The sequence below is a fragment of the Pseudophryne corroboree genome, chromosome 2 (assembly GCF_028390025.1).
Source record: "Pseudophryne corroboree isolate aPseCor3 chromosome 2, aPseCor3.hap2, whole genome shotgun sequence".
Lineage (NCBI taxonomy): Eukaryota > Metazoa > Chordata > Amphibia > Anura > Myobatrachidae > Pseudophryne > Pseudophryne corroboree.
In genome coordinates, this window is record NC_086445.1 from 281,538,724 (window position 1) to 281,555,439 (window position 16,716).

At 42.2% G+C, this 16,716-nt stretch overlaps 1 protein-coding gene and 1 pseudogene across 5 annotated transcripts in view; one reads left to right on the plus strand and one right to left on the minus strand.

Moving 5' to 3' along the window:
• AKAP11 (A-kinase anchoring protein 11) overlaps nucleotides 1-16,716 on the minus strand; it is a 246,602-nt gene that overhangs the window by 29,816 nt on the left and 200,070 nt on the right. For 2 of the 5 annotated variants that reach the window (XR_010214542.1, XR_010214538.1), the window contains exons 12-13: nucleotides 14,077-15,417; nucleotides 12,971-13,087 (exon numbers count right to left, since the gene is read on the minus strand). Coding sequence is in view for 3 of the 5 variants with exons in the window: in XM_063952863.1 (XP_063808933.1) it covers nucleotides 15,283-15,417 (135 nt within the window). In the remaining 2 variants the exon portion in view is untranslated. Of the gene's footprint in view, nucleotides 1-12,970; nucleotides 13,088-13,185; nucleotides 15,418-16,716 lie in introns of those variants that run through there. The other 3 variants (XM_063952864.1, XM_063952862.1, XM_063952863.1) reach the window with 2 other exon arrangements.
• On the plus strand, nucleotides 6,821-6,940 carry LOC135052313 (5S ribosomal RNA; annotated as a pseudogene).

Consider the following 16,716-nt stretch of genomic DNA (forward strand, 5'->3'; position numbering starts at 1 on the left):
TATTTGCAAATTTATTAAAAATAAATAACTAAGAAATCCCATGTACATAAGTATTCACAGCCTTTGCTCAATACTTTGTTGATGCACCTTTGGCAGCAATTACAGCCTCAAATCTTATTGCATAAGATGCCACAAGCTTGGCACACCTATCTTAGAGCAGTTTCGCCCATTCCTCTTTGCAGCACCTCTCAAGCTCCATCAGGTTGGATGGGAAGCGTTGGTGCACAGCCATTTTCAGATCTCTTCAGAGATGTTCGATCGGATTCAAGTCTGGGCTCTGGCTGAGCCACTCAAGGACATTGAGAGTTGTCCTGAAGCCACTCCTTTGCTGTCTTGGCTGTGTGCTTAGGGTCGTTGTCCTGCTGAAAGATGAACCGTCGCCCCAGTGTGAGGTGAAGAGCGCTCTGGAGCAGGCTTTCACCCAGAATGTCTTTGTACATTGCTGCATTCATCTTTCCCTCTATCCTGACTAGTCTCCTAGTTCCTGCTGCTGAAAAACATTTCCACAGCATGATGCTGTCACCACCATGCTTCACTGTAGGGATGCTACTGGCCTGGTGATGAGCGGCGCCTGGTTTCCACCAAAACATGACGCCATGCATTCACGCCAAAGAGTTCAATCTTTGTCTCATCAGACCAGAGAATTTTGTTTCTCATGGTCAGAGTCCTTCAAGTGCATTTTGGCAAACTACAGGAGGGCTGCCATGTGCTTTTACTAAGGAGTGGCTTCCGTCTGGCCACTCTACCATACAGGCCTGATTGGTGGATTGCTGCAGAGATGGTTGTCCTTCTTGAGGTTCTCTACTCTCCACAGAGGAATGCTGTAGCTCTGACAGAGTGACCATCTGGTTCTTGGTCACCTCCCTGACTAGGGCCCTTCTCCCCCAATCGCTCAGTTTAGACGGCCGGCCAGCTCTAGGAAGAGTCCTGGTGGTTCCGAACTTCTACCATTTACGGATGATGGAGGCCACTGTGCTCATTGGGACCTTTAAACCAGCAGATATTTTTCTGTAACCTTTCCCAGATTTTTGCCTCAATACAATTCTGTCTCGGAGGTCTACAGACAATTCCTTTGACTTTATGCTTGGTTTGTGCAGACATGCACTGTCAAGTGTTGCACCTTATATAGACAGGTGTGTGCCTTTCCAAATCATGTCCAATCAACTAAATTTGGACTCCAATTAAGCTGTAGGAACATCTCAAGGATGATCAGTGGAAACAGGATGCACCTGAGCGAAATTTTGAGCTTCATGACAAAGGCTGTGAATGCTTATGCACGTTATTTCTTAGATTTTTTTATTTTTATTAAATTTGCAAAAATCTCAAAAAAACATTTTTAATGTTGTCATTATGGGGTATTGTGTGTAGAATTTTAGGGGAAAATTTAAATTTATTCCATATTGAAATAAGGCTGTAACATAACAAAATGTGGAAAAAGTGAAGCGATGTGAATATTTTTCGGATGCACTGTATAATGCACGGTGCGTATGCGGCTTCAGAAGGAAGAGACAAAAAAGGGACTGTTCTGAGTTAGTGCATGTCAGTCAGGAACTCCTGAAAGCTCACTACATACTGTTTGTCAAGCAATGGTGGCTGCCAAATCATCAATATAAAATGGAACGAAAATGTAAAAAAAAAAAAATAGGATTTTAATTACCTACCGGTAAATCCTTTTCTCGTAGTCAGTAGAGGATACTGGGGTTCCAGTTAGTACCGTGGGGTATAGACGGGTCCACTAGGAGCCATGGGCACTTTAAGAATTTGATAGTGTGGGCTGGCTCCTCCCTCTATGCCCCTCCAACCAGACTCAGTCTAGGAAACTGTGCCCGAGGAGACGGACATACTTTGAGAGAAGGATATAAAGGATAGCACACACAAACCAGAGGAAAGCTATGCTAACCCAACTTTAAACAGGAACAACAACAGCTGAACCAACAATACTTAACCAAGTAACAGTGCAGGAAGAACGAAACACCGGGCGGGCGCCCAGTATCCTCTACGGACTACGAGAAAAGGATTTACTGGTAGGTAATTAAAATCCAAATTTTCTCTTACGTCCTAGAGGATACTGGGGTTCCATTTAGTACCATGGGGATGTGCCAAAGCTCCCAAACCGGGTGGGAGAGTGCTGAGGTTCCTGCAGAACTGATTGACCAAACTGTAACTCCTCAGAGGCCAAAGCATCGAACTTTTAGAACTTAGCAAACATGTTCAAACCTGACCAAGTAGCCGATCGGTAGAGCTGTAAAGCAGAGACACCCCGGGCAGCCACCCAAAAAGAACTTACCGACCTACTAGAGTAGGCCTGTACAGATTTTGGAACCGGCAAACCTGCTGTGGAATAAGCATGCTGGATAGTTAGCCTGATCCAGCGTGCAATTGTCTGCTTTGAAGCAGGACACCCAATTTTATTGGGATCAGAGAACGAACAGCGAGTCAGACTTCCTGTGACGAGCTGTCCTCTTTACGTATACCTTCAAAGCACTCACAACATCCAAAGACTTTGAAGTAGCAGAGGTGTCCGTGGCAACTGGAACCACAATAGGTTGGTTGATGTGAAACACATACACCACTTTAGGAAGAAATTACTGACGAGTTCTGAGTTCAGCTCTGTCCTCATGGAAAATTAAATAGGTGCTTTTGTGAGACAAAGCCCCCAGCTCCGACATACGTCTTACTGAAGCCAAGGCCAACAGTGTGAAGGCCTTCAACTTAAAATATTTTACGTGCACCTCCTGTAACGGTTCAAACCAGTCCGATTGGAGGAACTGCAGCACGAAATTGAGATCCCAAGGTGCCGTGGGAGGCACAAAGGGAGGTTGGATGTGCAGAACACCTTTCAAGAACGTCTGGACCTCAGGGAGCGAATCCAATTGTTTTTGAAAGAAAATGGACAAGGCCAAAATCTGGACTTTTATGAAGCCCAGACGTAGGCCCACATCCACACCTGCCTGCAGAAAAAACAGGAAAGTCCCAGATGAAATTCCATCTCAGAATAATTTCTGCTCTTACTCCAAGAGACGTATTTCTTCCAAATACGGTGGTAATGTTTAGACGTTACCCCCTTTCTGGCTTGGATCATAGTCAGGATAACTTTGTTGAGGATTCCTTTTCTGGCTAGAATCAGCCATTCAACTTCCATGCCGTCAAACGTAGCCGCGGTAAGTCCTGATAGACGAACGGCCCCTGTTGCAGAAGATCCTCGCGAAGAGGTAGAGGCCACGGATCTTCGAGGAGCATCTCCAGAAGATCCGCGTACCAGGCCCATCTTGGCCAGTCCGGAAGAATGAGTATTGCTTGACAATAATCCCTTTTTATTATTTTTAGAATACTTGGGATCAGAGGAAGTGGAGGAAACATGTACACCATCTGATAGACCCATGGAGTCGTCAGAGCGTCCACTGCCACTGCCTGTGGGTCTCTCGACCTGGAACAATACATCTTGAGCTTCTTGTTGAGACGAGAGGCCATCATGTCGATTTGTGGACATCCGCATCGATGTGTCAAGCACCTGAACACTTCCGGGTGAAGGCCCCACTCCCTCGGGTGCAGGTCGTCCTCTGTTGAGGAAGATCGCTGACAACGCCACAGCGGTTTTTTTTCTGCCCAGAGGAGAATTCTTGACACCTCTGACATTGCTGCTATGCTTTTCGGTCCGCCCTGTCGGTTTATGTATATCACTGCCGTCACATTGTCTGACCGGACCTGAATGGCCCGATCTTGAAGAAGATACAGTATGAGGCCTGCAGAAGGGCGTTGTACATGGCCCTGAGTTCCAGAATGTTGATTGGAAGGATGACTTCCTGACTTTACCATCTTCCTTGAAACTGCAACCCCTAGGTGACTGCTCCCCAACCTCTGAGGCTTGCATCCGTGGTTAACAGAATCCAGTCCTGAATTCCAAACCTCAGACGAGGTGAGAAATCTGTAGCCACCACAGAAGGGAGATCCTGGCTTTTGGCGACAGACGGATCCTCTGGTGCATGTGAAGATGCGATCCGGATCATTTGCCCAACAGATCCAGCTGGAAGGATCTTGCGTGAAACCTTCCGTATTGAAGCACCTCGTAAGAGGCCACCATTTTCCCCAGAAGGCGAATGCATAGATGCACTGATATCTGTGCTGGCTTCAGGACATCCCGAACCATCGACTGGATTACGAATACCTTTTCCAATGGAAGGAACACTTTATGCGACTGTGTCCAGTATCATTCCCAGGAATAGGAGCCACCTTGTTGGCTCTAGGTGAGATTTCGGTAAGTTCAGAATCCACCCGTAATCCTGGAGAAGTTTGGTTGAGACCAATGCTGTCCAGCAACCTCTCCCTGGACGGCGCCTTTATCAGAAGATCGTCCAGGTACAGAATTATATTCACTCCCTGTTTGCGAAGTATAAACATCATCTCTGCCATTACTTTGGTGAATACCCTTGGTGCCGTGGAGAGACCAAATGGCAAGGCCTGGAACTGGTAGTGGCAGTCCTGCAGTGCAAACTGTAGATAAGCCTGATGAGGCGGCCAGATCGTAATGTAAAAGGTACACATCCTTGATATCCAGAGACACTAGGAATTCCCCCTTCCTCCAGACCTGAGATTACCGCTCTCAGAGACTCCATATTGAACTTGAACACTCTTAAGAACGGGTTCAAGGACTTGAGGTTCAGAATCGGCTGTACCGAACCGTCCGGTACTACAAACAAGTTGGAATAGTACCCCTTGTTGTGCAGATGAGGTGGAACTGAAACAATGACTTGAGTCTGTACCAGTTTTTGGATGGCATGCTGTAAAGTTATACTTGCCTCTTGTGAAACTGGTCAGCCTGATTTGAAGAATCTGTGAGGTGGGAGCTCTTGGAACTCCAGTCTGTAGGCCTAGGAAATAAGATCTATGACCAAGGAATCCCGGCACGAACTTCACCAGATGTGACTGAAGAATTGTAGCCGGACTCCCAACTGACAGCCCTCCAGGCATCGCGGTCCACCGTCATGTTGAAGGCTTTGAGTAAGCAGAGCATGAGCTCTGTTCCTGAGCACCTGCAGTTGCTGGTTTGCGTGGTTTACCTCTTGCGCCTCTGGGACGTAGAAGCACTTCTGGATTTGCCCTTAAACTTGGCTGCCCGAAAGGACTGTAAATTTGAAGCTGAATAAGCTTTCCTGGCTAAGGGAGCTGCGGATGGAAGATACGTAGACTTACACGCAGTAGCTTTGGAGATCCATTTGTCTAGTTCATCTCCAAACAAGGCTTCTCCAGTGAATGGTAGGCCTTCCACACCTTTCCTTGAGTCCGCATGAGCAGTCCACTGGCGTAGCCACAAGCCTCTGCGTGCTGACACTGCCATAGCGGTGGTGCGCGCATTAAGCAAACCTCTCTCTTTTATGGCTTCCACCATAAAGTTCGCAGAGTCCTGTATATGCTGCAGGAGTAAAACAACATCCCCCTGAGACAAGGAATCTAACCCCTCATTAGGTTACCTAACCATTTTTCAATGGCTTTTGTGATCAACGCACATGCAATAGTGGGTCTCTGGGCCACTCCAGCAGCTGTGTACAGTGATTTGAATGTAGTTTCAATTTTACGATCAGCCGTGTCTTTTAGGGAGGCTGCACCAGGGACAGACAATACAATTTTTCGTGACAGCCTAGAGACTGATGCGTCCACTATCGGTGGATTTTCCCATTTTTTCCTATCCTCCAGAGGAAAAGATAAGAGCAACCTTTTAGGGATTTAATTTTTTTTTTTAATCAGGATTAACCCACGGTTCTTCCAACAGGGTATTCAATTCCTTTGACACAGGAAAAGTGACTGAGGACTTCTTTTTTACATTAAAATAAGATTCCTCACACTCCTCTGACACCTTATCAGGAATTTGCAGAACATCTCTGATAGCCTCTATAAGAACCTCTATTCCCTGTGACAGAGTAGTATACCCCCCTCGCCCCCCTCCAAATACACCTCCTCCATGTCTGACCAATCATTGTCAGAGTCAGACTGCAGGATATGGGCCAGAGATCGTTTTTGCGGACAAATGGGTGGGGATTAAGACGCTGGTTTGGGGACTGAGTCTCTATTCATAAACTCATCCACAGTCTGTCTTAAGTATTGCGTCTCTTTCTCATTGCGGAATAATTTCGTAGAAATATTGGAGATCACTCCCTTAATGGAATTAACCCACTCCGGTTCAGCCCTGCTATTCTGGGAAGGTACACTGCCCTGAGTACCCAGTAGTGAGCCCCCTGGTGAAGAGGAACACTTAGCTGTACAAGAAACACACTCTTTGCCTGACATAATGTAAATGTAATTTTGTTTAAATGCACAGTGGACGTCCCTGTGTATTATTATTGCATTTTGATCAATATTGCTACAATTTCATTTTCATGGGCACATACGGCAGATTATTGCACAAAGAATCCTAAAGAGGTTTACTAGCTGCATAATTGCAGCAAATTGTTACTCAATCATTATTTCTGTGTGCATTTTCCTTGCTGTGGTGGCGTGTGTGGTATAAATTATTAGAGGCCACATATACTATATATTGCCTACAGCAACAGGTTTGCTATAATTGTTACCTGATTATACATCATTATCATATCCCGGGTATGCAAGTGGACACCCTTGCATAGAATCTTTGCATATGATAACTGTCGCTAATATAACCTTGTTTAAATGCACAGTGTATTATTGCATGGTGATCAATATTGCTACAAATTTATTTTCATGGGCACAAGATAATTTCAGATACTGAACATACGACTGATTCAGTTCACCTCTGTTATACAACTCTGGCGATACAGGTATTGGGATTGACTGAACGGGCAGATTAAGAAATTGCAGACATACCCCGCTGGAGATGCCCGATCTCGTCTGATCTTGGAAGCCAAGCAGTGGAGGGCCGGGTCAGTACTCGGATGGGAGACCACCCTGGAACACCCTGGAACTGCAAAATATTCTTCTGCCCGATCTAGAGTGATCCCTAATAATACCAATTGGCATTCGGTTCTGTATGACCTATGATTTAATTCTCTACGACTAATTAATCCTGAATAGGACTGCTGTAGAATAAATGATGGTCATATATTATACAAAGGTGTTACTGTTATCTCAGTAAAACCAACAGCCCAAATATTTGATTTCCGGTTTCTATTGTGGTATTAAAAACCACATTAATTGCACACAATATAGTGTTATATTTTCGCGTAGCTACATTATCTTACGTACAATTTACTCCTACATTCATATTTTAATAACGAATTAATAAAATTATGTTTTATCAGAATTGATTAATATATATCCAATCCTCTGAATAGAGTGCTCCCACACAAGAGTCTACTTTCCAACTTTTCTTTTTTGTTGGGTTTTCTTTGTTTATACTCTTCTTGACTCTAGGGAGCACCACTGATAGCAACAAATATCTGCAAAAAGGATTTTTCCTATGCATAAAGTTGCTGTATCCATAACGCAATTCAGCGTCATAAATCAGTCTTTCAGAGGGCATTACAACCTTATTGTAAGACTAGTGCGGCCCCCAAAAAAGCTTTTTTCTTAAATAATGTAAATGTGACAGCACACACACACAGGAAAAGGTTAAGCACAATTAACCCAAAATGAGCCCTTCAGGGAGACACAGAGTTATTTGGAACCAGCCCCCACCGCGATCTTATCGCTAACAAGCTTAGCGAGGGTTGCAGACTAAGTACCCTGGTACCGCTGAGGTAATCTGGAGTCTCTCTGGAGGAGCTGCGCGTCCATGTGAGTCAGCGTCTGTGTCCACTGCAGAGGAAAAATGGCGCTGGTGAGCTGCTGGATCCGCTCATAGTGAAGCCACACCCCTTCACTGGAGCGCGGTCTCCCATTTTTTTATACTGGCTGAGGAAATCTGGTGCTTAAAATGGAGAGAAAAACGTTCTAAGGCTGTTTTTGCCAGTGTGGGTACTGTGTACAGTGTACTGAGACGCAGCTGTGTACTGTGTCTGGAGACGCATTCCGCCCCGGTTAGAAGCAGTGCGTCTCCGTACCCGCATGCTGCCATTATGGCCGGCACCCCGCTTACAGGGACGCCAGCTTAGTACTCACCACTCTTCTTTCTTCTGGCTCTGTTAGGGGTGGCGGCGTGCTGCGGGAATGTCAGCGGGGAACGGGACCATTAACCCTTCAAGAGGTTGGGCTGTCCCCCCCCCCCCCCTCCCCCTAAGTCCCACGAAGCAGGCAGGCTGGTGCCAACCAGCCCTACCTGAAAATAACAAATAAATGCAGAAAGCTCTTCAGAAGCTTCCATTAGCGTGACTGGCTCCTCCAGGCACATTTTCTAAACTGAGAACTGGTAGGAGGGGCATAGAGGGAGGAGCCAGCCCACACTATCAAATTCTTAAAGTGCCCATGGCTCCTAGTGGACCCGTCTATACCCCATGGTACTAAATGGAACCCCAGTATCCTCTAGGACGTAAGGGAAAGAAGAATAAATGCACGGGCACGATACAATTAGCCATAAAGTTATGTAATAAACTTCTGCGGTGAGTTTCTGTGGAAACACTTACTTTATCCAAAAAAAAGCAAACATTATCATTTAAAAATTATGCTGAAACAAAGCATATGATGCTACTGCTGGGACCTCACAGGTACAATCGGTCACCATATGGTAACAGGTACCAATGACTGAATCTGGAAAAAAACACACGTCTTTTTTTGAGGGGTTTAAAGCTTTAACATATAGAGAACAAAGCTTGGTAAGATTCATCATATGTTAATGTCATGCAAATAAACCACGCATTCAGTGAAACTGCTCATCTCCCACATGTCTACTGTACGTGATGAATCATTATGCTGCTTATGACAAATCACTCAGCTAGATAAAGATTTATTGTAAGCTATATTATTTTGTCTGAGGTGGCAGTTTTCATTTTCAGATAAAGTCTGGATGACATGAGAAATCTAGAGCATGATGTCTGTAAGCACATTTACTGTAAACACTACTTTTTTGTTTTTCTAAAATGTAACGGATGTCAGGTGACTGGAGCCCAGATACCTTCTGCAGCTATCAGGCGGCACTTAGAGGCTTTAATATGTAATGTACTCTGTAGCAGCTACGTTTTCAGGTGTCCACCCCGAAAGATAACATATGGCAGGAGAAACAAAGCGCAACACCTATGGTGCTGTGTGGATCTAATCAGTTGTGTATGTATCATATGGTTAGAGCACAGGTTCTCAAACTCGGTCCTCAGGACCTCAAACAGTTCACGTTTTCCAGGTCTCCCCACAGAATCACAAGTGAAATAATTAGCTTAACCTGTGGGTCTCTTAAAATGTGTGAGTGAGTAATGAATACACCTGTGCACCTGCTGGATGACCTGGAAAACGTGAACTGTGGGGGGTCCTGGGGACTGAATTAGAGAACCTGTGGGTTAGAGAAACAAATTGTGGTGGTGGTGGTGGTGGTGGGTGGGTGAGGGTGGGTAAAAGGAATCACTGTAGGGATAAAAGGTCTCTTGTTCATGTGATACAATAGTTTGCCAACGGTGGAGATGGAACAATGTTTTTATACAATAAGACTGGTTTGGAAATGTATCCAAAATGTCTGATTTACGTTGACATCAAGCAGGCAGAACATAATTGGCAAGGAGATTATACAAAACTAATAAAGGAAGGAAGGAAAGACATATTAGCATCACCTTCCCTGAAGCATAGTATGCTTTTAGTATTATGTGATCTCTGTATTTGTCATTAAGGTTTATTTATAGACTTAGCTGTCCCTCCCCTAATTACATTATGGGTCATCTTCTACCCTATCATGGGAGCTATTACTCTGCACCACATTCACATTGATCATTAACCCTTGGTACAGAATCCTCACCATCACATTTAAGAGTGCAATCCTATCAGCCATTTTGTTTTTACCTACCTGTAGCAGGTATGTGGAATATGCCTCTAGTACTTTCAATGCATAACATATGTAAAAGATGCTGTTAGAAGTCATCCAATCATTTATGGCCACATCACCGGTTATTTTGGCACTGCTTTGGCAATCACATCCATCAGACATCAGTATGTGTGCTTACCTTACAATCCAATGGTACTCTAAAGACCCAAAACACATACGCACACCACCAATATTATCATTATCCGGACATGACTCCCATGTTTCTTATTCTCCCTACTGTAGACTCTGCAGTGCCTGAGTGCTGACTGTATCCAGGCATAACATTAGGAAGCCAGGATCAACACTTAGCCTAATGTGATTCAATATATCCCTTTTTTATTATATAATGCACAGCTCCGTCAACTAAAATGAATGGGACGATGACAATACATGGCTCAGATCAACCACCCAGTCAGCTCCAAGCACATAGGGTACAACGCATTGACCTTCTAAAGAGGACAGGTAGAGAAGTTGCCCATAGAACCATTAAGCCTCTACCTATTCATTTATAGAATGTACATGATATAATGGATAGGTAGGAGCGAATTGTTTTGCTTTGGGCAACTTCTCCACCTGTCCTCTAGAGATCTAGCAGCGCTATTCACTATAATCAGTAGAAGCAATACTTAAAATGGATTTATACGCATGTTGGTGGTTAGGAGTGGCAACCAGAAGACCTCCATACTTTTTAAAATACATATACAGATGTGTCCACTTACATCTTTGCTTTTTTACAAATATGGCACAACATGCAAAACACGGCTAAGCTATTTTTCACGAGTGGAGAGTGGATGAATTTTAAAATTTTTGTTTGCCATGATAGAATATGTATAAAGTAACATATTAAAGAAGCAACTTAAAAAAAAACATGGAAAACTGTGCCATACATGGCGGGATATAGCAAAGATGTTTGTGGACACATCTGTAACTAGATTTTCATATAGATAGTTACTTCCCAAATAACATCATTCAGTTACCAAACAAAAGGGTTAATACATGCAGGGAAGTCCTTGCCTGCATAATAATGCATGTGGTGCAAATAACACTGGGTAGATCTGCATCATTCTGCTTGAAGTAGCCATTAGAACAGTTTTTTTCAACCAGTGTGACGTGGCACACTGGTGTGCCGCGACCAGTTGCGAGGTTGGCCGCAGAGCCAGAGCAGCTTCCTGCACATTCAGAGCGAACTGTAGGTCCGGGCTCTTCTTAGAGGATCAGTCGTGCTCTGGCCGTAACCTATGCCTTGAAGACACGGCGGTGTGATATCATACGTCACGACCGCCGTATCTCACCACCCAGCCAGCCCACCCGCCTGCATACACATCTTCCATTTCCCGCATGCATACACAGCTTTCCTTGCCCACCCACATCCACACCTGCCTGACCGCCCGCTGCTCAGTATTCACAGCACTCCACTATGAATAACCCTCGCCACTAAGGGATTGGGAGGACGACAGCTGACCGATAGGGGCTAATATTTGTTATTTTAGTTCTCCTGTAGGGAACAATAGGATTTATGTGGGGAGAATAAGGATTTATGGGGGGAACAATGTGAATAATTCATGTGGGGAGCAACATGATTTATGTGGGGAGCAATGTGATTGTTTTTTCTGTGTAAGCCAATGTATGTGTAGTTTTTTTTTTTTTTACTGTGACGGCCAATGTGTGTTTTGTTTTTTTTCTGTGGGGAACTGATGGTGTGCCTTGGCAATTTTTAAATATTGTTTGGTGTGCCGCGAGTAAAAAAAAAAGGTTGAAAATCACTGCATTAGAAGATGGATAGACTGTAATCATAAAGGAAGCACATGCTTTGCAACAATAATCAGGCTTTAGCATTTAAACAATTCTCAATTGGTATTAACAAGCTTATTGTATGCCTGTTAGAATAGGGGCCACATTGTTCAGGACACTGCGACCCAGAAATAGTCATGTTTCTATATGCTGTTCAGCCCTTTATGCAGTGCATCTTATTGCCATGGTTACTGCTGTTATAGGCATAGCCATTTGGAAACACCCAGTGGAGCAGCTGATTGTGAGAATCATGAGAATGGGCTAAATGAGGCAACCAAGCTCCTTTATAGTCTGGTCTCACTGACTCCCCAGTACTGGTGATAGTCTGATGTACTCCTGTCTGGAAGCATTACCAGAGACAGACTTCTAATGATGCTCACAATATCCTGCTTATAGCCATGTCTGGAATTACCAGTCACAGACTTCTGAGCATGCTCATAGGCTTGGAAGCTTCTTCACTACTGCTTACCTCTGAAGGTTTATGGAAGGTCTCATTTCCCTGCCACCAACCTCTGCTGATGGAATGGACTTGTTATAGCATTGCTGAACTCTTCTCTGCAGAGCAAGTTGATGAGCAATAGTTTATTGCTGGTTATGTTCTGTTTATAAAATTAAACTAGAACCTTTTCTACACAGTTGCAATGCTGATATGTTTTCTGAGAACTCTGGTATTTGATTTCATGTATACTGCAATTCGGGTTATACATGGTTCATAACAGTGCCAAGAAACATTACCTACACCATTACCCACACCTGCATCCTGAAACAAAACAGGATTCATGTTTTTTACCTCAAATTCTGACAATAGTGTATGCATGTCAAAGCAGAAATCAAGGTCCATCAGACTAGGCCAGTGGTTCTCAAATGTGGTCCTCAAGACAACCGAACAGTCCAGATCTATGGCTGAGCACAGATGGTTAACTCAAATTCTCTGAGGAACTAATTAAGTCATCTGTGCCTAAGCATAGTTATCCTTAAAACATGGACCGTGTCTTGAGGAATGCATTTAGGAACCTCTGGACTAGGCAATGATTTACTGTCAAGTGTTGTGCATTCAGAGGTGCTCTTTTGCATTCCTCTGTTGTAATGCATGGTTATTTAAATGACTGTTGCCCTTCTGTCATCTAGAACCATTATGGCCATTCTCCACCAACTTCAATCATTTACAAGACTATCACTAAGACATCAGAAGTTTGTGAGATAACAGAAAACCATCCCTTTCTGACACCAACAATTATTCCACGGTCAAAGCTACCTAGATCACATGTCTACCTTGTACTGGTGTTTATCCTGCAACAACTGGACCTCTTTATCTTGTCCGCATGCATGTGTGCACTGAGTGGTGCATCATGACGTATTTATAGAGGATTATTATTTGCGGATGCTCTCCTGACACCAAACAAAAAATATTCAACAATTAAGGATTTTTTAAATTCACATGGAAAAAAAAAAACAAGCTGTTGGTTAGATAAAAATGATGCAGTAACAAGTTTACAATAATTGCTTTATTAATATGTACATTTGTGAAAAGGTACACACACAATATGTAGAAACCATTCATATGCTGCACATTTCAGTTTTGTAGAGAGACTTATCAAGGTTAGGCTGCTGAAACACAATACGGCAGTAGACATGTATTCATTGACTAGTCTCAGATACCTTTTTAAAAATATTTCTATAATAGAATAAAATGTATATTTGCATGAAAAAACCCCCCACTAAACACTCATAGTTAGTGGATTTATCTTGTTGACCTTCTTGGCAATTCCATTGTCCAAGCACGGTAAAAAGGACAGTCCACTTTTCAATTTATATTATTTTTGTAAGTGGGATGAGTGTTGCTTATATTATTTTGTGATTGGGATGAGTGCTCTTTTCTTACATTCAAATCTCCAATTAATAAACAAAACATCTAAACTGTGTAATCTTCTTTGTGGTTTTATGCTTGAAAAACATTTAAATGAAAACCTCTCTTACCAGACAAAGAAACTACATTACATAAACATATATAAGTTGATTCAGGGAGCTTATACGTCTATTGTTACATACAGTATTTAGGCCTTGTTCCAGGGCCCTTACCACCAGGGGCAGCATTTCTTCTCACCCAATGCTGACTGGCTGTAAAGGAAATGGATTTTACATACAGTATGCCTAGGTGGCCTACCCATATAATTCCTACATATTTTATGACTGTGCAAACTAGCAAAGTTAATAAAAATTTGCCCTATCATGTTGAAAGTGCTGATTTTATTAGGACAACGCGTCTGTGTAATCCTGATTATGCTGAACTGGAAAAGCTAATTGATACCTAATCTGTAACCACAATGTGCTGGTCGTACTAAGCAAGAACACAAACACAAACACACACACACACTTACAATTCACTTTCTTGCCCATTTTGGATAGATCTGGCTTGAAACCATCCCACAGTGTTCCAAAGCACACTCCGCACAGGAGTGAGAAAGTGTCTGTTGCAGCAAAAGGGTTAACTTGGCCAGCTTTTGTGTGTAACAAAATTGTTTCAACACAGAAAAAGAAAAAAAATGGTAGTTTTCCTGCCTGCAAATATTGTGAGGAATAGGGAAAGGAGAGCAAGAGGTGAAAAAGGTCAGACTAATTTTTTTTTTGTCAAATTTGGACAATCTTCATCAAATAAATACGTTAGGAAATAAACATTGACATGTTGATTTTTTTTCCACTGAAAAGAATAAACAATTATAATAAATCATATTAATTAGGGGACTTATGTATTAAATAATGGGTGGATGTCTTTTTCAGTAAAACTTACCTTGCAAGTCACTAATCTGTGTACAATACTGTGAACTTTATTTCGTTCAGGCACAAATTTCAATAAAACACAAAATAAATACAACGTGCAAAGTGAATGACTAGAATGAAGCCATGCCAAAATGTGAGAGATATACTGTAAAGCAGATTGTATGGAAGATCCCTATCTATACTAAAATATGTGCTGGGCAATTATGCAGACATAGCTTCAGTCACAAAAAACTTGTTTGTAGATATTATATGAGGTGCAATCCATCAGAAAAAACGAGGGGTAGTGCAGCTACACTTAGTACAGTCACTATTCTCACAAGGGGCTCTTTCCTGTGCAATCACCTTTCCAAAGTGATATTCTACACGTGTAGGGTGTTAGGACACAAAACTAGCTTGTAGAACCTTGTCTAGAAAAGAAATGTAACTTTGTTTGGATACAAATATGAAATTGTGTCCCCAAGCTGATACAACAAATGCCAACACAACTCACAACCCGCCAAGAACATCACAGTTACTCACACTGTCTTGGTGCCAATCACACAGATATGCTATATTATAATAAATAATGTACTGTATGTGTAACACACACATTACATACTGTACGTGTGTGTGTGTATATATATATATATATATATATATATATATATATATATATATATATTCTTGCACATACAAATATTCTACAATGCAAAGGCAACGCTACATTATGTTATCTGTTTCCTTTACAGAGAAATATATAACTGCTAGCTAAAATAACTATTAGAAGACGGTCACCTCTTCCAGTAATGTGAACTATAAAGTGCCTGTTAACAGTTTTCCAGAAGCCAAGCGAACAAAGGATTTGAGATATTTGAGGGCATCTCTGAGCTTTCACAGTACTGAAGAACAGCTTGCAAGAGGTCACCGATTTTCCAGCCTCTTTCTCTAACTTGCCTGAAAAGCTGAAATAAGAAAAGTGGTTAAGAAACGGTCAGGTTGGTAACAGCCATTCTGCTCATTAAGCTAACCTAGGTCTCTCTGTCAACATAAATATTTTGAAATAGGAACCCATACAATCTAGTGGGTTGTGGGTTTTATGAAAAGCAGCGTAGAGACAGGAAATTTGGAACGAGAAGGTAATAGGCTTGCCACCACACCCTAATACCACACAGAGGAACACAAGCTTAAATATTGATGTGGATTTTCCTATTGTGGCAAAGAGTGTTTTTTCTGGGTTCGGCTCCACCTTAAACCAAAACAGATCTTATATTTAGGAATCAGGCTTTATATGATGTGCATTTTCCTAAATCTCACATGTAAACTTGGTCTGTTGCATTTATCACATTAATACAGGTTTAAATGCTCCACTTCCAGATATGGCTCAAGCAGGTTATACGGCAGGTGTGTTATACAGTCCATATCAATCTTAATTATTAGATTTGTTTACAAATTGTAAAGCACTTAAGGCCTTATTCAGTACATCTACAGCCCATTACTCCCCCCGAAATCAGGCAGAGGCGTTTGACATGCAAGATGTCGTCGCATCTTACTGTGTGTGCTCGCACAGTGCGGCTTCTGCGCATACGCACACTGCACAGCAGCGTTCCATACTGAATTAGGCCCTAAGTACAGATCATCTTGCACAAGAACAAAACAAAATGAAGTGCTCATTTTACAATGCCAGCTAAAATGCCGATGCTTTATAAACACAGTAGAATTATTACACTCTACTGCTATTTGCTTATCTACCCAAAATTTATTTTTGCACAGATAATGGTTTGTGTGTGTCCATTACTACAGTATTAATTGGTAACATATTTAAAACTACTATTAAAAAACAAAATAAAAAACAAAACAAAAAACATGCTAGATCAATGAAATGGCTGGTCCACTTTCGGAGACCCAAACCCCCCAATTCCCCCAAGGATGTCCCCCTTTTTTTACTTTAGTTTGTCACATAAGTAGCAAAAATGCAGACACTGGTTTTTAGAATAACTTACTTGCTGAATAAATTAAACAATATATATGCTTATTAAAGGGTGACAATGAAGATATTGAAATAAAACGGGATCATTTAAATATTATAGAATGTTGCCCTAATGTAGAACGTACTAGCCTTAGTTGTCACAGTACAGACGGCCACTCAGATAAATTTACTTGTAGATATTTTCTTATCCTTGAGTGCCCCATCACAGTGTGCGCTTAGATTTTCTCAGTACTGTGCTATATATTCTGGACCACCCAAACTAAAAATAAACTAT